A 24,179-nucleotide genomic window follows, 5' to 3' on the forward strand; every position below is an offset into this window, starting at 1 on the left:
CTAGACGCTGCCGGCCGCGCACTCCACGGATAGGATATTGGACCTGCAGTGGGTTTCCAGGAGCACGCGTCGCAAAAGTGTCCTGCTGCTTCCGAGAAGGAGGATGTACGACGTCTGGACAAGGCGCGAGAAAACCACTGCGCAATGGTGAACCGTCCCTGTCACGGGGTTTTGAATTTTGGGTTGCTGCGACGGGGCGCGAGCTGGAAGTATGCCCGTAGTTTGGGCCGCCTTGGAGCGCAGGCGAGCGGGCGGAGAGGGCGCTCGGGACCAGGGTAGGTGCGTCCTTGTCGTTGTGCCGGACCAAGATAGGTGAGCTGACAGAAAGAGATGAGGGCTGATGGTCTCAGATAGGTCGCCTTGTCAGAGTGCGTCAGCAAGGCGGCGGAATTATCCAAGAGGTGCGAAGAGTGGTCACTGAGCACAGTGGGCAGTTGTGGTGCCGTGCCCGTGGAAGCCCGGGTTGCAGGCTAATAGGCGCAGACACAGGTTAACTAGTCCTGCTGCAATGGCGATCCGGGACGGAAACGATGCTGGCGGGGAGGGGCTCGGAGAGGAGGGGGGAGGGCAGCCCTGGAGAGCCGCGAAACCTCGTGGCGGCCGAGGAGTTTCCGGAAGCCTCCGGGTGGGCGCAATCGGAAAATGGGAATTTAAGAGCACATTTCAACTCTCGTGCCAGACAGAGTACATCACAGACCTAGGCTGGAAAGAGTGGCATAAGAAAACAACAACTGACAACCCAGGCAGGCAGGCCGCGGGGGGAAGGGGGCGCCCAGAGCAACCCCGCGAAGATCGTCTCTGTGTGCGGTGCTTCTCCGCAATAGCGGGCGGTCACCAGGGCTGGCAGGCTGGCTCCCGAATCGGGAGGCCGACCCCCAGGCCACGGTTTTTGCTTGCAATTCGCTCCGAGCTCCTTGGGTATTGCCCTACCTAGTATGTTCGGGATCTCGCGGGTAAACCAGGAAACCCCAGGCAGCTGAGGTGCTTCAAATGGCAGTGCTGACACCCGACGAGACGGGCAATGGGCGTGAGAGAGTACATAGGACCTTACCCAGCCAGCCATCAAACGCGGCATTCAAGAATTATTTGGGCCTCGCCGGGAAACGCCCGGGCAGTCGACTCGTCCTGGCCGCCCCACCATCCACACGAGAAAAATCAAGAAACGTCCTGTGAAAAAAATCGAAACGAGGTACTTACCTGACGCAATCCATGAACAGCAAAACTGTACTGAAATCGAGATTCATGAGGTGGCGTGGGTGGATGGGCAAGGGACCTCGGGAAGAAAAGATGAGGAACCATCGGCTGGCGCTGCACTAGCGTGTTCGCGGCTGCCAAAAATAGCACAGCATCTTGTGCTGCGAAGTTGAGCCTATAAAAGTGACTTGAATAATACATAGTAAGGAAGATGATAGACGTGCGTGGGATCTGATCGTCATCTGAGATCCAAACCGTATGAGAATCCCAGGGAGGCTCTCACCAGGCGACAGGCTGAAAGATGTCGTCGTTAGAGGGGGAGGGCGCGCAGCACGCCTGGGCTAATTAGTGTATTTCCTTTGACGCCTCGAGGATACCGACTACCAAATGACCAAGAGGCGTTGATGGGTCTCGAGTCGTGTGTCGGTGGGCCTGCACACAGCGCGTCGGGTCCGTAATCCCACCGGGCTCCAGACATGCACCGCTCAACTAGAGACCATCAGATTCAAAACACCCAACAAGAGCTGGTCACTTCGGGTCCCGCCGATCTTCCCCCAACCCACTTCACACCAAGGATGATTTCCGCTCACAGACCCTCGGCGGCCGGTCCGGGCCTCTGTGTCCCGATTTCTCGGGCCGCATGCAAGAGTCCATGCCTCGCGAAACCGACTCCAAGATGACCACGAACGTGATCAGTGCCGCCTCTATACATAGTAAAGCGCGTCGGTGATAATTGTGCCGCTCTCCATATCATATCGAGCTACCCGATCGGCTTCCTTGACGCCTTTCAAGGTTCCGTTAAACAATCCGCCTGTGGTGGTTGATTCTGGTAGTCTTCTCCGCTCGAGCGTTACCTCTCACCCGAGAAGCCCGCCGGGGTGCGCGGGAACGGCTGGCCTTCCCATACTCTCCCAATTGAAGTGAGGCCATCAGATCGAACCCGGGTAAGCTGGCGATGGTGGGTGGGTGTCTATAATGCGGCGTGAAGAATGGATCGTGAACGCGCTGAAAGACAGTTTATATACCATGAAGTGCTGGTCGTCTCAGAGAACTTGTGGCTAAAAGGTGGTTGAAAGGGAAAGAGGCACACTCTCCTCCAACAGCCTAGAACTGGCTATTTGGGGAGGAGACAAGTGGAAGGTGGGAGGATTTTCCCGTCGCTTTGGACACCGTAGCTTCCTCCCCTCATCGATGACCGGGACGCTCGCTATGTTCCGACTTACGCAGTAGATCTGGAGGCACATCAGGACTCATAGCAGCCACGGACCTTCTTGACAAGCACCGGGCATCGCGGCCGACGGGAGTGAGTACATGGAAAGAACGGGGGTGGGCTAACGTTATTCCTGGTCTCGCGGCAAACGTTTTGACGTCAAAACTTCGAAGAGAAGGAAACAAAAGGAAAGGAAAAGAGATATCCGTAACGAAGGACGGCCAAAAAGAAAAGGCAAAACGGCGGGGAAGGGCCGGGGAAGGGCCGTTAAAGGCCCAGCTCGCCTCATTCGGCACGAAACTGGGGAACGGCTAAATTGAAGGATTGAAGGGAAACGGTGCTGTCGTTATTTGAAGGACCTTCTGTCGAAGAACGGGAGTGGAAAATAATGCGGTCCTTCCCGGTCGACCGCCCGATCAAGTAACTGTTAACTCCGATATCTTGCGATAGTTGTGTTCAATGGCTGGAGAGTGTGAATCGAAATTGACAGGGAGGGGGGGTGTGTGTGTGTGAGAGAGAGAGAGAGAGAGGGAGAGAGAAAGAACAGTAAATGTGATTTATTATCTATGCCTGCTTGAGGATTCTCAGAAACGGGAACGGGCGGGCCGCTTCAATGGGCGGAGAAGCGGTTCGAAATGTAGTCTCAACATCGCAATACCGATGGGTACTGAGTCTGGTGACACCGAGTAACCGGCAATCAGCAGTGAAACGGCCTGGTTACAAGAAGGACATACTAGAAAATATTGAGCTGCCAAACTGAGCGTGGCAGCTCTTGTGGCACGCTAACTCACTGGTCGCTCAAAAGAAAAGGGAGAAGACAACAATCCGTAGGTTACAATCTGTAGGTTACAACCCGGGCCGGGAGGGCAAATGCTGGGAATTTAATGATTCTAGGTTATTGGCCTCGATTGTTGTGTTATCTCACGGGAAACGGATCAAGGGCGCCCGAAGCGTGGTGGTGGAAAGTATTCCCTTTCGCTGTTTGACGTGTTCTCGAATGCTTCGTCGCATCTTTTGGCGCACAACGTTGCCCGTCTGTGAGAGCTGGCCGGCTCGTGAGGTGTGAAAAACGGATCTTTTGCCTCGCTCAGGACGGACGGTGAAATCCAACACTGACGCTCGGTGATTTTGGCGTTTAACCATTGGCTGCGGCTAAATTATGACCTCCCGGGAACCTGCAGCCAAGATAGCCTCGCAATTCAAGATGTCGGGGCCATTGATGCCTTGTGTTAAGAAACTTCCGGCACCATAGGCTATTTACAGGCAAATTTCAGATAACCCACTAGCTGCCCATAACGCATTGGGAGTAGCTTTCGTCCCCGGCCGGGGGAGCGAGCACTGAACAGGCCCGATTGAGACACACTCGATGAAACGCAAGCACTTGTCGAAGGGTCCTTCGCACGATGCCCTGCGAAGCGTTCCCCAGATGCATGATAACGGGGTACTCCACCACCTCCGCAATTGCGCCGTAGCTCCTGAGGTACCTAACTCGCAAGCACTGGCCCATCCTCGCCATCCCAGCCCCGGCCCCAGCACCTCTCCACTATTACGCCGGCGAAACCGCCGGAGCCCATCACGGGCCATGAGTGGGCCGACGAGTGCGGCCCTTTGTGGGAAATCTAGGTGACCATCCCTCAGCGAAACCTTCGCCCACACCCCCCACGCATTTCGCTCCCGACCATACACTGCTCCTCAGCATTTCACGACGGTTCTGGTGCCGTTTGCCAACTCCTCCGGCGCGCCATTGGTTTGGCCTTGCCGTGACCTTTTTTTCCCCATTCTGTTCAATTCGGCCCTTGCTTGGAGTCCCGTTCACGTTTCGCCTCTTTCTCCCCATCATTCACCCGCACACCCCACACTTGCAAAACAGGGCTTCAGATCGCACTTCTCCACGACTCGACCCCCTTTGTCCGACCAAGCTCTCTTCGGCCGACGTTGACGTTGAACCTTTCACTAGTCTCGTGTGAGCCCAGAGCGCCGCCGCCTCCCGCAATCATCAATTCTCTGGCCCGACCGCGCCGTTCCCATTTCCGAATCATTCCACTTTGTCGACGACACCCGTGTTTCTCTCAACCGTGTTGCTGGCCGCAGTCCCTCGTTGTCCTCCGCGCCCTTCTCCGCTCCAATAGTATCACCACAAACGTTACTCGATCGAAGCGCAAGCAAAACCGCCATTGCCTCGTCTATCTTTGGTTCACGGAATCTGCCCTTCACCGAGAGCGTCTATTCGAAGACACAGTCCGAGAAGTTTGCTCAACAATCTAATTGCCGATCTCTTCTGCGGTTACGCCCTTTTCGCCCCAGGCTTCTCCTTTCCATCATCAACTTATTCATTCAGTGTTATCAACCTTGTCGGTTGGCAACCCTCCTTCCTTGAGGACTGATGCTCCCACCATGATCGAGCGGCGATTATTCTTTGCAGCTAGTTTGATCCAATCTTGCTCGACAACTCCCCTTCGGTAGAGTTGGGGGAGAGCTGTTGCGCACACCCGCATGCACGTTGTTTCCTCTTGGGGCCCCCGTTTTGCGACAGGCTATCCAGCCACCTTGCCGTCGTGCAGTTAACAAATATGGAGCCCCTACACATGACCGAATTCGGCTCCGACCGGTATCTTGAGAAGTTTCACCAGTCCCAGGCGAACTCAGCGAACTCGGCACCCGCAGCCATAACGCCACCCGAATCTCCTTCATCGCAATTCATTTTACCCCTACGCGGGTCACTCTCGGAGGTGGAAGCTCTGACAACCAAACCCGGCGATCAAAAGCGCCCCGAAAGGAAGGGATTCGGCTTTCTCAGGTCTAGATTCCACAGTAGAGGCTCTCAAGCTTCAACCGCAAGCACAACCGCAGCCCCAGGCACAACTGAGGTCAAGGAACAACGGCCAGTGTCGACACACTCCATAGTTTCCCGGAAAAGGTATGCCGCACCCATCCTCATTGTCTTGCTCTCAAGTGTCTAACACTTGGACTCAGTGTCGCTTTTGATCAACTCTTTGCCGGGCTTCCCAACGAGTTACAAATCGAGATCATCGCCTCACTTCCGCTCTCAGACGTTTTAAATCTGCGGTTAGCATCTCGATCCCTCCATGCTCTGGTGTCGCTTAACGAAACACCGATCACCCGCTACCACCTCGATCATCACGTACCCGCGTACGCCAAGCGCCTTTACCCAGCACCCGATAAAACGCCTCTCAACTTTCATTACCTCTGCGGCATCTGGCATCGGCTCCATGTTGCGGCAAAGTTATCGTACCTGATTTGCGAATGGGTGTCCAACGAGATGTTCTTCAGGAACACGGTAGAGAAAAAGAGGGAATTCGCTCCTCAAAGAGAACGGATGCGACGGCGCCTAATACCCATGGTTTTTACTGTCTTCCACTTCTTTGAGACCTACCGAACTCTTCATCTCCAGTATATCGCTGAAAACGGTTATGGATTGCACCGCACTCCCTACACGGTTAACCCCATCGAGCTCAAGATTCTCAACATGTACGACAACCGAACCCTTTTTCAGGTCCACCAAATTTTCCCACTGGTGATGGCGTCTTTCGGCAGGCGTCTTCGGCCACCGTCTTATGTTGGGCGGGTCGAGCGATCGCTGAGGGGCTATCTCCGGGAGAAACCCCCGGAGGATGTCCACGTCGCGATTCTCTGCCTCGGAGGCTTGCGGGAGGTGGAGAAGCTATGGGAGGTCAAAGGCTACAACGCTCGACGTGCGGCTGTTGACGTTTGGTATTCATCCATCTCCAAGGAAGCACCAGAGCCCGAGACAAAAAAGCGTCGGGGGATGCTAGGATTAAAACGCAGGAAATCCGCGCTTGGGTTAACAAGAACGACTAGCAACGAGTCCGTTTCTGCCCCCCGGGCTTCAGATGCTTCGAGCATTGCACGAGGCAAACAGCCGGAGAGTTTGGTGTTTTGCACAAGTTTATCGGCTGGCATGCCTATGGGTTCCTTAACGAAGGAGGAGAATAAGGCACTCCTATCTGATTTGCCGGGCCTCCACAGAATTTGGCAGGAGACTGCCGAAGCCATGATCTTGGGTCGCAAGATCGTGGAACGTCCCATCGATATGCGCCAAGATGCTCGCATTTTCACCAACCTCATTAGCAGTGATATCGCCGAGGACGAAGACCAGTGGTTATATGGCATCACCGTCACAGAGTCGGTACGCCCTAATCTGGATGCAATAGAAGAGGACTCCTTGGAATGCCCCTGATCACATATTATCCTTCTTGTCCCTTCCTCTGGCCTGGCTTTTCGGCCCAAGACACGGCCCAAGGGCGTGAGGACCCCTATGCCACCACCCATTTCATTGGGTAACAACATTCGCTTCAGGCGCTCCGTTTCTTACGTCGCTGTTTAGCTTCATTATTGCTTTCTTTTTGTCAACCTTTTTTTGGGGAGGTGGAGGTAGGATAAAGAGCATTTACAGGCGTTCTCAATTGGCTTTGTATCCCGATTGCTGCGGGTGTCTCGGACGAGAAATCAGCATGGCGAACAGGTGTACCGGATGATCAATTTCGTTTGTTTGGGCTTTGTACCTTACCTTATTGTGTTTGCTAGTTCAGTTAGCGAATCAGGGGCTAGCGGCCACACTCTTCGTGTCTCAATAGTACCTCATCGAGAAATATATTCGTGTGGGGCTGGCCGTGAATTTGGATGTCGTATCCAAGAGCTTCAGGGCAAGACTCAATACGGCCTGTGAATCTCGGCGTCGCCGGAGGGCATATTTGCCAAATTCTCAACACACATTGATGTGTGAGGCCAAAAGTTTATGCGTCGCAATACGGCTGGGCCAATCGCCCCTTGCTGCTTCTTTGCCCCCAAGCATTTACCCACTGACTAAAGTACATACGTGTAGCTTGACGGCGTTGGTTGATGGTGGGGAAAAATCAAAATCTCTGATCGGTGTTATTGTCTCACAGCCGGCTGAACCCAGAAGAAAGGGGCGCGAAACTGGACACCAAATGAAGGTGACATGACGTAGAAAATAACGCAATTTAACAACGCCAATAGACCATCATAGTCATAAATCCCCGGCTCCCTTATCTACCGTATATATTGAGCCCTATCGACACGTTCTCCAAGTCGAACCTAAAGCCAAGAAATAAAAAAGAAATCATGTCAAGATCAGATAACCGCACCCTAGCCGGTTGTGATATCGCTGTGTTCATCTCCGTCCGACTCCGTAGTACCGCTCACTGTTCTCCAAGCCGGCGGGGTCAAAGGATGCTAGCCCTGCTGTAGCAAAGGCAGACCCGGCATTAGAGGTGGGTCGAACGCTGGTTGCGCCTATATGAAAGTTGGAAGTCCCCAATCCTATCGCCTCTGGCTGCGCGGGCGAGTCCAACTGGCTCGCGTCAAAAAGTCCCCATTCTGCTGCCGTGTTCCCAGTAAAGGCCTGCACGTTCATAGTTTGCATGCCCTGCGAACCCGGTTGAGTCGCGCTCCCTGTCGAACGTCGTTGTAGACCGGCATTTCCGGAGGCAAAAGGTGGTGACTGTTGCGGGATCCCGTGGGTGTTTGTAGGTCGGAACGGGGCGGAATTCGATTGGCTCCGTTGATTGTACGAAGGGTTGCTTAACGAAGTCCCGGGGCGATAACCTCCATCGGTGGTATTAAAGCCGTTGCTTGTCGACGCGCCAAACTGTGGCGATTGGGTAGTATAGGAAGGAGTCCCTGTCGAGGATGCGGGCGTCAATTGGTGCTGGTAACGCTGTTGCTGCGTGAGGTTTTGTTGGCCTCTAGGAAATTGCTGGGAGGTGGGGTATGGTTGCTGGCTAGAGCCGTACTGGTGTTGTTGTTGCTGGTGCTGGTGCTGTGGTTGCTGCTGCGGTTGCTGTTGTGGCTGCTGCTGTGGCTGCTGCTGTGGCTGCTGCTGTGGCTGCTGCTGTTGTGGTGTAGGAGCGGAGAACTGCGCGGGAGATGGGACCTGGCTGTCCTGAGAATTCTCTGCGAACCGGTGCTGCTGGGGCTGCTGGGGGTGGGGTTGATCGCCCTGTGAAGACACATAGCTTGGCTGTTTTTGCTGCTGGAATTGGATGCTCGGTGCACGGTATTGGCCGGGATGGGCTTGTGACGATCCAGCCTCCTGCTGCGAAACTGGCAAGCTGCGGCCTGCTTGTGATTGAAGTGATTGAGATTGCGAGGTTCGGAGCCGACCATGATCAGCTGGGTCATTATGCTGCTCCTGGGGTGGTTGCGAGAACGCTTGTTGGCGGCGGTGATGCTGCTGCGACTGTTGTGGTAGGCTACTCCCCATCACCTGTACCGAACTCGGGGTGGCAGCGCCTTCAGAATTCAGTGTCTGGGATCCAACCTCGCTCCCCCGGCCGAACTGGGCCTGAAGTTGCGCTTCAAAGCTTTCCATTGTGGGAGACCGGGCCTCAAACTGCCCTTGATGGGGTTCCTCCGACGTCGCCGCTGTCAGGCCTGGCTCAAGCTCGTGAGAGGTCTGTGCTGTGAGCCCAGAGCTCAGCTCCGGACTCGAATCTGGCGCTGTGTTCTGCGAAAGGGTAAAATCACCCGAACCTCGAGGAACCTTTCTCATGATCGGCTGCGTGGCCGCCCCATCCCTCCTCTTCGCTGCTCCCTTAGCTTCTTTCGTCTTTCGTGACCGTTTGGGCGGCGGGTCAATAGCGTTCGCTATCAAAGGCTGGCCCGTATTGGCCTGTAAGGCAGAGATTGCATGATCACCCCCCCCCGACACAGGCCCTAAGTCGTTCCTAGTGCCAATGGAGGCGCTTTGAGTAGCGTCGGTATTGGGCCCGGCCCGCCGTTTCCTTTTCTGCCCCACGGCTTTGGATGTCTTGGACGGCGTTGAATCGGGTGTCGGAGAAACCGACGTCGCCAAAGTCTGAGCCCGTGGGACTTGAATACTGTGTGGTGCCTCGTGACTCGCTGTTTGGTTTTCCGCATGGGCCGTTAACCCTCCTGCAACAAACCCGCCAGGTCCTCCATCATGCCCTGCTGGTACCGAAGTCTGGTTTCCTTGTCTTAGTCCTGGCGTCCCCGGTTTCCCCGGCCGTTTCCTTGACAGTACCGGCGACGCTGAGTTCACCGCGGTGAAGGTTTGTGGTCCCGTGAGTTCCAGCGTCACTTGGGGCGTATGGTCAATGTACTGCCTTTGGGGTACTTCTAAAGGGGGCTCTGACTCGTGAGAAGAGTGCGGCGCTGCTTCTACTTGTGACATTGACTCCCTGCTACCTTGTGCGGCGTTCGTGCTCCGGGCCTTTGGGCGGTTTTTCGAACCTTTTGGGCGTCCTCTCTTCTTCGTGCTGGGGCCCTCACTCGAGGGGCCTCCCGGTAACGCTGTCCTGGTCGCGCTTGGCGGTGGAACAGGCGTCACAGGTGTCATATTCGGAAGTTGAGATCGCGGAGTGGTTGTTCCAACGCCGTTAGGGGCTTCCCCATCGTCATCATCGATGTCCACCCAACTCTCCTCCCCAGCACCGGGTAACCGAGCCTGAGTTCCTAATGCCGAGTGCTTGTTCGGCCCCTTTTTTATGCCCTTATCCTTCCGTGCCTTTGTAGCCTTACTACCCTTCGGCCGACCTCGCTTCCTCTTTACGGGCTGTGCATTGTCCGGTTGATGTCCTGGATTCGGCGGTGGGGCCTCTGTATTACCACCGACCCTAGGAAATATTTCCGCAATCCAACCGACAAAAAGACTCCCAGATCCGTTTGCCTCAGCGCTTTCCGGGAAGCTGCCAACCGCCGGCGGCGGCGCTCCGGGAATCCCGCCAAAGAACGCCAACGCCTTGCATATCTGGTCCACGACCAGAACGGGATGCAGGCTCCGTAACAGCGTTAGGAGGCGGGCCTGTTCTGTTTTGGTCTCCCCCGGATCTAACGGCGCACTGCGTGGAGCTTGTGGTAGACCGGGCGTGGCCGTTGAGGATCCTGTGGCCAAAGGCCCACCCGGTGGCTCATCTGCAATATGTACAAATCGACTTTTCCGGAGAGAGACATAGCCGTTCTCAAAAGCACGTTTGGCGGCCAGTTCGGTGCTCTCGCTCGTTCGCTTCGCTTGGGCATCGCGGTCCGTGGCTTCCAGCTTGCCCGTAACGTCTATTTGCATGACGGCAAAGTTGCCTTTGGAGCCATCCGTCTTACCCTTAAGCTTGCTAGGTACAGGATTGCGAATTCGGCCGTCCCTATGTGCGTTGTTGTACGCGTCGAGCAGACCTCCTTCAGATGAGGGCAGGATGGTGTAGGGGATACCAGAGCTCGAACCGGTCGCTGATACAGACTCGCCGCCTGCTGCATGGCCTGGCGCATGGCCTGGTGCATGGCCTGGCGTCACGGCCTGGCCCAGGGCCGCGGAGGTGGGCGGCATTGGAGGAACTTCACGGGCGGCGGGAGCTTGGCCAATTTCGGTGGAATCTGCGTGGTTTGAGGCACGAGTCAGCCATCAACGACCAAACCCCTCAAAAGGCGGCGTCGCGTATCGCAGTTTTACCTGACAGCGTTGCCATTGAACTTGCAGCACGCCACCTTGATAGCCGTTAGACTAGACTTTTGCTCGGGTGTGAATCAGGGCGCGTGTGCCCGCTGCTGGATCGATTGCTACGTCGCGGCGGGCTCGCGATCAGAATCCGAACTCCATGTTTGGGGAACGTTTGGAGATATGAGGTTTGAGCGAAGCATCCGTGGGATGAGTGACAGCAAAACACTTGATGGGCGGAAACCGGGAAATCGAGATACTGTGTCGCGTTTGACTCCACCCGCTAAAGCGGCGCGACGCGGAAAGAAAAGATGGGTGGATGCTGGGTAGATGGATGACGACCGAGTGGGTTATGCGAAGGATTTCCCCAAATGAGTAGTCGACTGCCGTCAGGGCGGCGGGGATTGCGGCCTACGACTTGCTGGAGTTCAGGAGATGCCGTCGTTGACGCAGCTAAGAGCGAAGGCCCAGTTCGGCGACCGGACGGGGGGAGGTTGGTCTCGTGCAACAACTGTGGACGGCGTAGCAGAAGGATTGGAAATGGTGATACAACAGTCGCCTCGATAATGCGGGTGTGTGGTTTTTGGACCAAACCCTTGAATAAGGCTCTTCAAAGCCAATCAGCCTCTTAAAGTTACAGCCAGGCCAAAGTTTAGAAGGTATATAATAAAGACCAGACCTGTTGTGACGGTTTGCACGAGAGATCAAACACACAATAACAGATTGTGAGGCAAGAGGCACCGAGCTCACCAAAGCCTGGCACCAAGTGGGCAGTGCGTTGGCGCTGGATTGTTAGAGGTGTGCGGCGAGGTACTTGGCCAAGGGAGAACATGCAAGGCAAACGCTCGTCTTGTGTAACTGGGTATTGTAAGTTACATTCTTGTAATTCCAAGTTTCGTATCGATCGGAGGAGATACGGTATGGTACGTAAATTCCCCAACATAACAAGTACCATTGTTACACCATGCTCTGCAGTGTCCTGTCCATGTAACTATACAGTACCAGGTGTCCCTCGTCAGGAAGAGGAGCTTGCTTTCTCTGCCCCACCTTGCTCGTCGCATCGACACCAACGTTAACTTACCGATTCCCCAACTCGAACATCCGCAGTGGTCAGCGCATTCTCATCCAACCAACCCGCCCTCCCTCCTCTTCCTTACGTTTGGCTTGTTTCGAACCGTCTTTCCACACCTAAAAGAGTTCTATTTCTTGTGTCTCTTGTGCGAGCGTCTCTAGCCACTCCTAATTGGTTCCCTGACAGAATAGCTCCTCCTCACGCTCTCGACGACCGAACCTACAACGGTGGCATAAGCTGTCGAGCTCCCGTTCACTGCGTCCCGAACGGATTTCCAGTATCCGCCCATTCTCGCACGAGCTCTGCCAACGTCTTTGCCACTCCGATTGACAGAACAGCCGAACGAGCCATGCAGCCGACACAGTACATCCTCATTTCTCTACCTCTGAGGATCTTTGACGATCACCCTCTCACAGCGCTATCCGCAACGGTTGGGCGGGACAATGGCGAAACACTGGCGTTCCCGATACCTTCATTCAAGATCGGTACACTCGATGCACTCGTTCAGCATGCGGATGACCTCGCGAAGCTCAACGCCTCATGCGAGGCGGCCGTCGGCAAGGTAGCGGACTCACTCAAGGGGATCCTCGATGGTGACGATGATAAGGCCGCACAGCAGAAGATGGTCAACGACAGTACGCCGCCCACATCCCCCAAAGATACGCTCTGCGCCGGATATGGCGAGCGTGGCTGACAGTCAGTCCTAGAACCCACAGATCACTATCTCCGCACTTTTCAGTGGAACAAAGTCAGGTACCGGGCCGATCGGCCACTCGGAGATTTGATCGATAATTTGCAGAAGGAATTGCAAAACATTGACAACGATGTTAAAGCAAAATTTAACCAATACAACGGTGTCAAGACGACACTCGCAGCCCTACAGAGGAAGCAGACGTATGTGTCCTACACATGAAGCCCACCTCTTCCCAGAATATACAGAAGAAACCGCTGACATTGGAAGGAACAGTGGGAATTTAGCTACAAAATCTCTGACCCCGGTTGTCGATCCCAGCCTCCTCGTCCAGGACTCGGAGTACCTGGAGACGCATCTCATCGTAGTACCAACCAACGCACGGAAGGAGTTCCTCCGAAGCTACGAGACGCTCGCTCCCATGGTGGTGCCGCGATCATCCACTCAGGTCGCCCAAGACGATGAATTCACTTTATTTTCAGTGACGACCTTCAAGAAAACAAGCGCCGAGTTCCTGCAGAAGTGCCGGGAGCAAAAATGGACCCCCCGTCAATACAAATACGTCGAGGGGGGGAAGGAGGAGGAGCAGCGTGAGCTAGACCGCGTCGCTCGGGAAGAAAAGAAGGTCTGGGGTGAAGCCTTGAGGCTTGGTCGGACGGGATGGAGTGAGACCGTTATGATCTTAGCTCACATTATGACGCTACGAGTGTTTGTTGAGACCGTTCTGAGATACGGCCTGCCATTGGAGTTTGTTTGCGCGCTCATTAAGGTCACACTCCCCCCTCCCATGCTCACATTCTGCATTTACTAACCGCGCTTGTAGACCACACCGAAACAAGGGAAGAAAGTAAAGGCAAATCTAGACTCGGCATACTCGTACCTTGGGGGCAACGCTGTTGGTAGGGACAAGCGGGGCCGGGTCACTAAGGACGACGCGTCGTTAACGTCCGAGATGGCTGCGGTTGGGTTGGGCTCTGCCGAAGGCAGCGAGTACACGGCCTACGTGTATTATGAGGTCGACTTTCCGTGATGTTCGATTGAATTCGGGAGCGGACTACGACGGGTCAAGTCTGTCGAAATGGATGATGTAACCCTTGGGGATAATCACGTGGTTGGGTATTGAACTATCTTGCTTCCCCGGGTGTTGTTTGCGGCGGATACGTACTGAAAGACTACCCCCACCCCGCCCCGCATAGGGCCAATGGCCAGGATATGAACCTTTTTCATCTACCTTGTTTCCTGGGACGTTGTGATCAGGCCCCGTTCTACCAGGTACTCCACAATCTTGCGGACGGAATCCTCGACGCTCAACTGATCGGTCCGGATGGCGATTTCGGGTGCCTCGGGGGGCTCGTATGGTGCAGAAACACCTGTGAAGTCTTTGATCTCTCCCGCCCGTGCCTTCTTATACAGACCCTTGGGATCCCGCTTCTCAGCCTCCTCCAGGGGGATGTCCACAAACACTTCGATGAACGGAAGAGCATCATCCCCCGCCTGGGAGGCTTGGGCGTGCAGGTCACGGGCGATTTGACGGTCAGCGCGGTAAGGGGAGATAAAAGAGGTCAGGGCGATAGTCGAGGAGTCCGCGAAGAGCTTCGCGACCTGTGACGAGTCAACTGTCAGAACCTAGTAGGGAAGCAATAGCCCCATAGAATGCATTGTACGCACCTCAGCAATGCGACGAATGTTTTCGTTACGGTCTTTCTCCGAGAACCCCAAGTCCTTGTTCAACCCAAAGCGTACATTGTCACCGTCCAAACGATATGTGGCCAGACCGATGTGAAGCAGATGCTGCTCAAGAGCAGTCGCGACCGTCGACTTGCCTGAGGCAGAAAGGCCGGTAAACCAGATAGTGAATCCCCGCTGTCCGCGCAATTGGTTACGTTCGTGGCGCGTGAGCGATGGGTGCCAGGTGATGTTGCTATGGAAGAGCCCGAATAATTAGTAAGAAATATATTCCTCACCATAACATCTTAGAAGAGAATGGTACCAGGACAGGGCAAAGAAAGCACTTACGTCGCCATACTGGAAGGTCAAATTATTCAACGTGATAGATAACCGGATGGTAAGTTTGTTTTAGTCGAGAAAAAGCAATGGTGTTCTGACATTAACAGGCAAGGAATCGTGTCAGAGGGGTGGAAGAACCGTGGAGAAATCGGATCTAAAAGGACCCCACATGAGTTGCCGAAAGCGTTAGGTAACGGCATATACAATGAGTATAGGACAGAGACGGCCGCCAGGGCTACATTGGTAAAAACAACACCAGGAGGCGGGAATTTGACGTTCTCGCAGTGCGTTTAGGGAGAGGGATTGCGGCCTGGCCATATCCAAACGGGACTCCTCATATAAATACCTAGTAGTATCCATACCATTGTTCACGGCTGTTCACGACTGTCGTCCCAAGAATGATGTGATGCGGCTCGACTCAACTCGAACCCCTCCGGTTCGGCGCCGGGCAAAAAAAACACCCCACTAAACCCGTGCTGCCGAGTATGGCGTCATGCGGAATAACTCCATCCGCGCCAAGAACAATTCGAAGCAGCAGAGTACGAACAACGGCGAGTACTATAACTGGAGGAGACGACTTGCTAATGTGCGGGAAAATGGAGGGTTACCGAACACCCCTTATTGGCGCTCAATCGTTTCTAATATCATGTACGGATGTGTATTATTTACCGTGCAAATACGCTAATGGCCGTCCCGGGTTTGAACCATTGTGTGCGGTGTTATTGGCTTGTATCTTCGATCATGTGGGCATAGGAGCGTGGTCGAATAAGCACGAACCTACGGATAGTTATAGATGCAAGCACTTAGAGGGCAGCCAGGGCGGCGCAGGGTGGTGAACCCGAGGCACTCTAACACGAAATGGAATACGTTCAACCCTATTTCACTGGGTAAACCTTCGCCATCATCTATATGCAATTCCATGTTAGTAAACGGGCAGAAGAGGAAATAATGTCGGTTTCCCGGTTTCCGTTCCGTCACATACCGATGCTTGTTTAGGCGAAACGTAGAGCGCGCTCGCCGTGGCCAGTATGGTGGGCTCCTGGCCTTCCTTCTCCGGCAAAGTCTCAATGTGGCCCTCGACCCAGGCTTTCCGACCCTCCACCTTGACCGTGCTGGCGCGGAGCACCAGGTACTGGTCAGCCATGGCGGGTGCTTTGTAGTTGATTTCCAACTTTGCCGTCAAGCCCACATTGTATGGTAGCGCTGGGAAACAGCATCTCGCCAGTCCTTCGTCGAGCATAGTAGCCAGGAAACCCCCGTGGATGATACCCATGTGGCCGCACAGGTCCGTCCCAACATGTGTAATCTGTACATAGCATTTTCCCTCCCGCTGTGTCCAGCTGAACGGTGGAATGATGATCTTGCCAGGCCCCGCGAGGGTACCACCGGTCAAATTGTGTTTGCGCCATGACTCTGGTATTTTCATGTGTGGGCGGGACTCGATGAAATCCGAACTCTCTCGGAGGGCTAGTGCAAGGGGGTGTGTGTTGATGTAGTCCTGTTTCGCTCTCGCGTCGTCGTCTTGCGGCTCGAAAGCGCCTAATGTCTCGGCATCACTGGCCGGTGACAAGACCGCGGTAGCGGACTGGTAGGCGGGTGCCGCGGCCATGACGAAACCTAGTGTAGTAAAGAAAAAGATACGGGTCGCGAGCGATGCGGCTCGGCGAACAAGTGACGGTTTCTGGGTAGCTTCCGAGGGGGTGCCCTTGCCTGGGAGTTGAGCACAAATTAGCCAATTCCACCGCCAGTTTAAGAAAGCAAGTAACACGGCATGTAGTTAGTCAAGGCATCAGGACCATACCGGCCGCAGAGGTGATCCGTCGCGGACGTGGCACACGGATAAGGCGAATGGGTGCGCTTAGCAGGGTAGTTGCAGGGCGCGCCGCCGTCGAGACTATCCATGGGCGCATTTCCAGTTGAACGTCCGCGAGGCCCTCACTTCGGGGTCCCGGTTGGTTTTTCGGCGGAGTGTCGGAAGCCAGTCGGCTTTCGTCGCTCGGCGTCCACGAGAAGTGGGTCCTTCCCAGCGGGTGTACGGACATACGGATCCGCGATCCACATTTAGGTTTGGACATGCGAAGTACGTATGTGTAGTAATTAGGTGTAAGCAGGAGGCGAGTTCTCGATCTCGCTGTGCCCAAAAAAGCGGCAGCATAGAACAGATAGCTCAAGTCCAATCCGTTGATATTCGATCAAATAATAACAGATTTTGATTGATTGACTCTTTTTCGTCTTTTTTCACTTTCTGGATTTATTCTTTTTGGTTCTTTTCACCTTTGTAGGAGAGTGAATTATACAGGGACTTGATCTGCCGCTTTTTTGGCCACAGCGAGTAGATTTAGGGATTGATCACCATCCATAGCCCTAAGATACTTCTGAGAACATCGCCCATGGTGCCTCTGGCGGAGTGCATACCCGTTCATTGACGGTGATGGGTGCGATAAAAAGTACCCCACGTGTTTCAACTCGAATCGGAACCGCCAAGGCAATCCTGGCGGAACCAAGTACAAACGCCGTCTGGAGAGACACCCCTGAAAAACTGACGCAATGCCGTCATAAGGGTGGACATCCCAGACGGAACGGGGTTCTGTACACCACCGTGACCACCTACAAGAGCAACGTCCTGTCCACACTCCAACTCCATTCAAACACTAGTAGATAACATATTTGCATCGTCAACACATCATGGTAAGCCAACGTTTTCCACCTTGCCGCCTTGAACAGCCCCTTAGTGTTTATTCGCGTCGTGGGCCAGGTTAACAAGTACAAGGCCACCGTTGATACAGTCGAACTTGGTGACGCTCACGCACCCAAGCAAGAGTCCCTCCGGGTATTTGAACAGATTGAGGATGAGTTAAAGCAGACGCTCATCCACACCCGCCACGAGTACAATAGTGAGTCAGGCCACATCATCATACACAGCAATCACCAACCCCCTCTAACATCAAGCAAACAGAACACGAACCCGAATACTTTGCCGCTGTAAAGCACCTCAGCAATGCCGAACTGACCGGGTTTACCGCCGAGAACTTTCAACAGGTCCGTGTCGCCGTGTCCACCTACGGCTTACACCTGTTCGGAAAGGTGCGCATCCCAGCGCTCGACAGAGTGGGGCCGTCATACATACACTTCCGGGCCTTCACCGGCGGGCCTGACGAAAGGGCGACGCTGCATAGTATCCGTGGGTGATCTCCCTCCTGCCCCTCTTAGCCTGGACGACCATGGTATCGTTTAGTTAACCTGCATGATTTGCGGTAGATACCGAAGACAAACAAGATCCCAGCGGAGGACATACCTACCGTGCCGTCTTCACGGAGAATGACAGGTTGGAATGGTTTGACACCTGAATTAGCGAAAGGCAAAAGGTCATGCCATGGGAGCAGGGCGTACAAATGACCTTGACTCGATTTTCCTTCGGATGGACGGCATCCGTATAGTTGACCTGTCGAACCCGTAAATCAAACCACCATTTTCCCCCACAGTGATCAACGCATCTACACTAATCATCTAAGCCATACTCCGCCGCCAGCATCTCCGCGTAGTCCTCCGCCGATGCAAACGTCGGAAGACTCCTCATCTCTTTCCTGTTCAGTCTACCCCGGTTGCCTGACTTAAGTCCAGGCCCCACAAGTCGGGATTCCTCGTTTTCTTCCTCCCCACCATCCTCCAGTTCGTCCCCGTGGGTCTCTACGGCTGCATCACCACTTCCATCCGAGTCGTCGTCAAAGATACCCTCAAAATCGCCAGACCCCTCCGAATCAGATATCCAGCCATCGAAGCCCGCGTCATCGGCCTCCATTTCATTGTCTGAATAGTTGAATTCCTCCAAATCCATGTCGGCATCCTCCTCAACTCCAACCCCTTCAATTTCCGGCCGGGAGCTGACCAGGGCATCCCATATTTCCGCTTCGCCGTCTGCCTCATCATCCGGTCCGGCTTCGTTGCCTTCTTCGACCCCGCCATGAGTCGTACGAGTGACTTCGCCGGGCTTGCCGACACGAGCGAAGTACTCGTGAAAGAAAACGTCTTCAGGCGAGACTTGGTCCAGCCTAAGATTCCAGAATGACGAAACATTAACCGTTGGCTGCCGCTCAGCGCCACTCCCGCCTGGGGCCACGATGCGCGATGCGCCCCCGGACGCAAGAATTGGCTGCATGATCGAGCCCCCGCGCTTAGATTCCTCTCCCTTGGGGCTGCGGTAAACAAATCTGTCGAGGAAATGCATCAGGGTGTGATTGGCGAGGTCTGGGCGTGGTAGTCTCTTCTGCCGGGCCAAGAGGTTGTTGGCAAACACACACACCGAAGGATGGTAGTGAGAGAGGAAAGGCACCTGATTAATTTAGTTAGCTGGAAGGCTTCCCTAGTCGTCCAGTGAGAGAAAGGGGATGTGCTTACCAGCTCCCAGAGACAACTCCTATGCGCGTTGCTGTGCTTGGGGTCGCGTTTCCGACCGTCATAGGCCACCCTACGCTGCGCCTCTGCCCCAGATTGGGCTTTTGGCTGAGCATCCCCCTGGGTATCGTCGGCTTTGATGTCCTGGTATACCTCGTCTCCGTCATCGTCCCCATCCTCGGGGTCATCCAGTAGCGTGTGAAGGTCGGGGAATGTGGTGTGTAGTTCCGCAATCAAGAACAAAATTCCGCACACGAATGACGGCTGGTGCAGGCTCAGTATCTGCGTCAACCGTTTGACGAAAGCCCTTACCCGGCGGACATCCACGTCGTTCTTCATGGCCCGGAACAGAAGGTTAAGATACAGCGCATGTTTCGACGAAGTGATGAGCCTGGGGTCCAGCAATGACTCATATAGAGTCCGGTAAAATCTGTCAACGGCCAGCTGCTTAGACGTCGTAAGTTGTTGAATCAACATCAAGGCCTGTATGCTAGTATTGAAATTGGAGGAGTGTGTGACCCTGAACAGCGTGTCAAGATGCTTTTCTATTGTCGAATCTTCGGCACCGGCGAACGGGACCGCGCGGTTGACACCCGTCAGCAAGGATGAGACAAGCTTCTGTACCGTTTCTTGTTCATTGCCCTGTGCTCCGGTGGTGGGTAGCCCCTTACTCTTCGGCTTCTTTTCTGACCGGCTGGCTCTTTGACCGGCCTCGGCGTGCGCAAAGTCGCCTAAAGAACCAACCCTGAGCAAGGAGTGAAACATCTCGAAATATATCCGAAGCAAGGTGTCGGCGATGGCCGGTTCCTTCGTGCTGAGTATGATTTGGTTCAGAGTGTTGGCGCAGGTATACCTCACACGCATGCTTTGTCCTGGTTTCAACAACAGCTCCTCCTCCAATGTGTTGATAACAATTGCCTTCATCCCTGGATGGAGATTGAGTAACTGCAAGAGGAGATATGAAGCCCGTGAAGAAATTTTCCGCTCTCGGTCGCCGAGTTTGTTCACCAACAAGCGCAACAAATTAGCCTCTTGTTCTGGCTTATCTTTGAGAAGTCCAAAGACAAAGTCCAGGGCCCTAGAACGTGAGTATTCGATCTCGTCCGAGCACCAAACCTCAAGCAGCTGGATAATCCGAAAGTACGCGCCTTTGAGCCAATCCTCAAATGCCCACATCATCAAATGTTGGCTGGTCAATTTCCCGGGGAGCCTTTGGCCTTCCGACCAGAATTTTGGACTCTTCTCGCTATCCAGGGCGCCGAGAAGCAAAGGTTGCATATTGAAGACATGGAGACGGCGATCACTGGGCAGCATTGCGCCATTGCCTAGCAAGTCGACGAGGGCCCCAAGCGCGGCAATTGCCTGGCCCCGGCTCCTCTTTCCCGCCAAGGTTACGAGGCTGTCGAAACTTTTGCGATTGTGAAGTGGCGACTCCTGGATCGAGAGAGTCAGAGCAGAGATTTTGTCGGACAAAGTTCCGGACGACATGATGGTCGACATGAATTTTTGTGTCGAGCTGGAGGCCCTTCTGGCCGAGTATTCCAAGGAGTCTTGTTCGAGCAGTCGCTCTGCGTGAGTCTTAAGACTCGAGATGGAGCGCGAGTGGTGCGTGTTGTTTCCGGGGGCTCCGAGGGACAATCCCTCCACGGAGACCTTATGCCAATCGTGACGGGGTTCAAATATCTAAGCCAGAGTTATCAGTTGCCACTCCCAATCCGCACATCGGCGATTAAAGCATGGTATTGTTTACTGACCAGTTTCCCTAATGACTTGGCCCGCCCATCGGTTCTCTCTATCGATTGGGGTACTTGGTCCTCCCGACTACCTCCGACTTGCACACTGTCTCCGGCCTCCTCTGCGCCCCCTTCTTTTTCTTCGTTTTCTTCTTCATCATCGTCTTCTTCTTGCTCCCCTGCTTGCCCCTCATCCTCTCCTTCACTGCCCAGATCCTCGTCCGTTTCAGGGTCTTCGACCTCGTAAAATTTGCTAAAGCCAAGATTAGATGCAAACTGGGCCAGCTCGCTCTTCAAATTGTCCTCATCAACAGACCCTGTTGATATTGGTCGAGGTGCCCCGCCACCTTCGTCGCCTGAATCAACATTGGCCACCAGTTTCAAATCATCTTCATCCCCTCCAAGTGCTATAATCTCTCCGAGAAGGGAAGGCGTTTGCTTGGTGGAACTGCGCTCCGACGGTCGAGTCCGGGACTTCTTCGAGTTGTACTTCTCGTCGTTATCAAGTTGCCTCTTCTGGTTTGATAGCCGTCCTTCTCGGGATTGAGCGAGGGATTGATCTATTTGGTTTGTGATGTGAGCGAGAGCCGTCTCGTCAAAACTTGGGTTTGCGGCCCCCTTGCTCTTATGCCCTTGCTTTATTCTCATCGTGTGGGTGTCGCTCTCGAATTAAAATGCCCTGGCGTGGTTGCTTCAGTGAGTGGGTGAGCAATGGGAATCGAATACCACCCCACTGACCTCGAAATGTTTTGGGGAGAAAGGCAATCCCTAGATGCCGAGCAAAACGAAGAAAAAAAGAAAAAAAAGACCCTTGTTCCAAACTTGCGCCTTTGCGCCAACTAGGGTGGGGCCAAACCATCCAGAGAGCCGGCCCCACAAAACAGACAACGGCTTCGACTAAACAAAGTTCATTGTGCGGCGAAGCTCAGGTGACTTCAAGAAAAATCGGGCAGGTTATTAATGTTTGTGTTTCTCGAGTAGTTATTTATTTGTGTTGAAGCCCCGTAATCCCACGGAGAATCGGGGCGTTAGCTGTGAGTTGAATTAGACTAGGCCTTCTGGTGGGCTTGGTCCGCCTACGCCGACCTCCAGTATCCGCCTCTTTGGATTTTCTCCCCCGTCCGACGCCATCTTTAGCTTCCAGAAGCAATACACACCATAAACTGGCACAGCTTGATGCCCGCGCTGCCCCGCCATGCTCACGCCCACGGTAGCCCGCCGGTGTGCAGTTCCACCGGCGGCAACCCGCCTCTCAAATATCTGGTTCCCGAGCGGCGGGATTGCCGCTTCCGAGGTCGAAGATTCTCATGCAAGGTTGATTCGTGCCGGCTTCCTTCGCCAGTCGAATGCTGGCATGTTCCACTTACTTCCTTTGGGGCACCGGGTGCTACAGAAGATCGAGAGGATAGTCGCTCGCCACATGGAAGAGTCCTTGGGTGAGTAACTTCGCAATCCTGGGCGAAGTTTGTTCGGGAAAACGACTAATTTATGGGTACCTGGATATTCATGATTATAGGTGCGTCTCAAGTCTCATTGTCGTCCGTGTCGGCTCGGTCTCTTTGGGAGAGAAGTGGCCGTTTCAACACTGTCGAATCTGAGGTTTGTTCTTGATCTGTCCTCCCAAGCCGGTACACGTGATTCTTAGCATTGATGCGGTCTAGCTATTCAGGTTTTCCGACCGCAAAGGCGTGCCGTACTTGTTGGCCCCTACACATGAGGAGGAAATCACGTCCTTGGTGGCTGGATCAGTCCGGTCGCATAAGGAACTTCCTCTCCGACTGTACCAAATTACGCGCAAGTACCGAGATGAATTTCGTCCACGTCATGGCCTCCTTCGTGGGCGAGAGTTCGTTATGAAAGACCTGTACACCTTTGACAGCACGGCTGAGGCCGCGATAAAGACGTACGACAAAGTACGTGCCGCTTATGACCAGATTTTCGCCGACATGAAACTGCCAGTCCTATCAGCAAAGGCTCATTCTGGCGACATGGGGGGGGATCTAAGCCATGAGTACCATCTCCCGACGAGCATTGGGGAGGATCGTGTCATCAACTGCAACACCTGCAATTACATCGCCAACGAGGAGGTCGTCGACAAAGCAGTATCCGAAGAGCCTGAGCTCGACGTACCTGTTGGGGTCTGGCGAGGTATCACCAAAGACCGAAGGAGGTTGGTCAACGTGTGGTACCCCAAGCGAAAAGGGCGAGTGGACGGTGGTGAAACACGCGAATATACAGACCGGGATATTGACCTGTCTGTGGTGAAATCCATCGTACCTGACATTGACACCGCGGTAGAGGACGCCCTGCCGTTCTGGTCAGGCGCTTTGGCTGGCCAGACAAGAAACACAATTAAAGTGGTCCATATTATTGATGGCCACCTGTCGTTTTCGGTGGCTGGGGGCTTGGAGAGCTCCCTCACCATTCCCCCAGCCTGGCCCTCGGCATTGACGCCACCGGATATGCCCCTGGAGGTTTCTTATCATCGTGCGGCCCGCCCTGGAACTGAGAAGCTCAGTCTTCTACGAACCCGTACCGGCGATAAATGCCCCAAATGCCCCTCGGGGACCTTGACGGTGGAAAAGGCTATGGAGCTGGGGCATGCATTTTATCTGGGGACGAGGTACTCGCAGCCGCTAGGGGCCATGGCCACCGCACCGGCAAGTGGGCTGTCGACACCTATGCAAATGGGATGTTATGGCATTGGAATATCTCGCATAATGGGCGCTGCAGCGGCGCATTTTGCAGACGATGTTGGCTTCAACTGGCCCTTGTCAATAGCACCGTTTTCATCCGTTATCGTACCCGGGAATGGCATCGACGACGGGGATGCGATGCTTGTGCATGGCGTACTGAACAATCTGGCGGAGAACAGGAGGCAGGTACTCGACATTGCTGTTGACGACCGTCAGAAATCATTGCCATGGAAATTGAAGGACGCAGACCTCATCGGATACCCCATCATCGTGTTGCTTGGCAGAGAGTGGAAACATAAATCAGAAGTTGAGGTCCAATGCCGTAGGCTTGGTATAAAACAGACAGTTAGCCTCGACGGGCTAAATGCGACAGTGTCAGGAATATGTCAGTTATTATAAATGACACAGAGTATACAACAAACGAGATTATAAGAATGGTATAATCAAGGGTCAAGAGTGTCATCCAAAGTAATTATAAATGATAGTATATTTAGTAAGGTATATATTGTAGATTTACGTAAATAAGAGTCCTAGGGATAATAGGAGGCAGTATCACAGGTTAAACTAACAGGTACCCTCCACAGACCGGCCAGCAAAGGACAGGCCAGGCATAGGGCAACCAATAGGAAGTTACTCTATAGAGACTTTAGAAATAGTTATAGAGTAAAGGTATAAAGGTATATTATAGAGATATTAAGATACCTCCTATTAATATATAGATAAATAGATATACTT

General features: G+C 53.9%; 7 protein-coding genes across 7 annotated transcripts; 4 read left to right on the forward strand and 3 right to left on the reverse strand.

The window, feature by feature from the left end:
* Positions 1–4,974: 4,974 nt before the first annotated feature.
* On the forward strand, positions 4,975–6,623 carry C8A04DRAFT_29115 (uncharacterized protein; the record flags this gene model as incomplete). The annotated part of the gene is made up of 2 exons (XM_062780886.1): positions 4,975–5,321; positions 5,378–6,623. The coding sequence occupies 2 exons, from the start codon at positions 4,975–4,977 to the stop codon at positions 6,621–6,623; spliced, it is 1,593 nt and encodes a 530-aa protein (XP_062636668.1).
* A 954-nt stretch (positions 6,624–7,577) lies between these two features.
* C8A04DRAFT_12544 (uncharacterized protein) lies at positions 7,578–10,745 on the reverse strand (the record flags this gene model as incomplete). Its single annotated transcript, XM_062777369.1, has 2 exons — positions 7,578–8,151; positions 8,200–10,745. 2 exons carry the CDS (start codon positions 10,743–10,745, stop codon positions 7,578–7,580), a joined length of 3,120 nt encoding a protein of 1,039 aa, XP_062636669.1.
* A 1,529-nt stretch (positions 10,746–12,274) lies between these two features.
* On the forward strand, positions 12,275–13,646 carry C8A04DRAFT_12534 (uncharacterized protein; the record flags this gene model as incomplete). Its single annotated transcript, XM_062777368.1, has 4 exons — positions 12,275–12,560; positions 12,633–12,819; positions 12,893–13,385; positions 13,440–13,646. The coding sequence occupies 4 exons, from the start codon at positions 12,275–12,277 to the stop codon at positions 13,644–13,646; spliced, it is 1,173 nt and encodes a 390-aa protein (XP_062636670.1).
* Positions 13,647–13,843: 197 nt separating this feature from the next.
* Positions 13,844–16,533, reverse strand: C8A04DRAFT_37661 (adenylyl-sulfate kinase; the record flags this gene model as incomplete). The annotated part of the gene is made up of 5 exons (XM_062783963.1): positions 13,844–14,218; positions 14,285–14,537; positions 15,183–15,187; positions 15,606–16,333; positions 16,425–16,533. 5 exons carry the CDS (start codon positions 16,531–16,533, stop codon positions 13,844–13,846), a joined length of 1,470 nt encoding a protein of 489 aa, XP_062636671.1.
* Positions 16,534–17,393: 860 nt separating this feature from the next.
* Positions 17,394–17,970, forward strand: C8A04DRAFT_12569 (uncharacterized protein; the record flags this gene model as incomplete). Its single annotated transcript, XM_062777379.1, has 3 exons — positions 17,394–17,517; positions 17,580–17,804; positions 17,882–17,970. Coding segments are annotated over 3 exons (438 nt in total), but the record flags the coding sequence as incomplete, so codon positions are not given.
* A 152-nt stretch (positions 17,971–18,122) lies between these two features.
* On the reverse strand, positions 18,123–21,396 carry C8A04DRAFT_12565 (CBF/Mak21 family-domain-containing protein; the record flags this gene model as incomplete). Its single annotated transcript, XM_062777376.1, has 3 exons — positions 18,123–18,953; positions 19,019–20,698; positions 20,854–21,396. 3 exons carry the CDS (start codon positions 21,394–21,396, stop codon positions 18,123–18,125), a joined length of 3,054 nt encoding a protein of 1,017 aa, XP_062636673.1.
* Positions 21,397–21,943: 547 nt separating this feature from the next.
* On the forward strand, positions 21,944–23,843 carry C8A04DRAFT_12522 (uncharacterized protein; the record flags this gene model as incomplete). The annotated part of the gene is made up of 3 exons (XM_062777363.1): positions 21,944–22,184; positions 22,265–22,347; positions 22,410–23,843. 3 exons carry the CDS (start codon positions 21,944–21,946, stop codon positions 23,841–23,843), a joined length of 1,758 nt encoding a protein of 585 aa, XP_062636674.1.
* Between the last annotated feature and the right edge of the window lie 336 nt (positions 23,844–24,179).

The sequence above is a fragment of the Dichotomopilus funicola genome (genome assembly GCF_033296635.1).
Source record: "Dichotomopilus funicola strain CBS 141.50 unplaced genomic scaffold C8A04scaffold_35, whole genome shotgun sequence".
Taxonomy (NCBI): Eukaryota; Fungi; Ascomycota; class Sordariomycetes; order Sordariales; family Chaetomiaceae; genus Dichotomopilus; species Dichotomopilus funicola.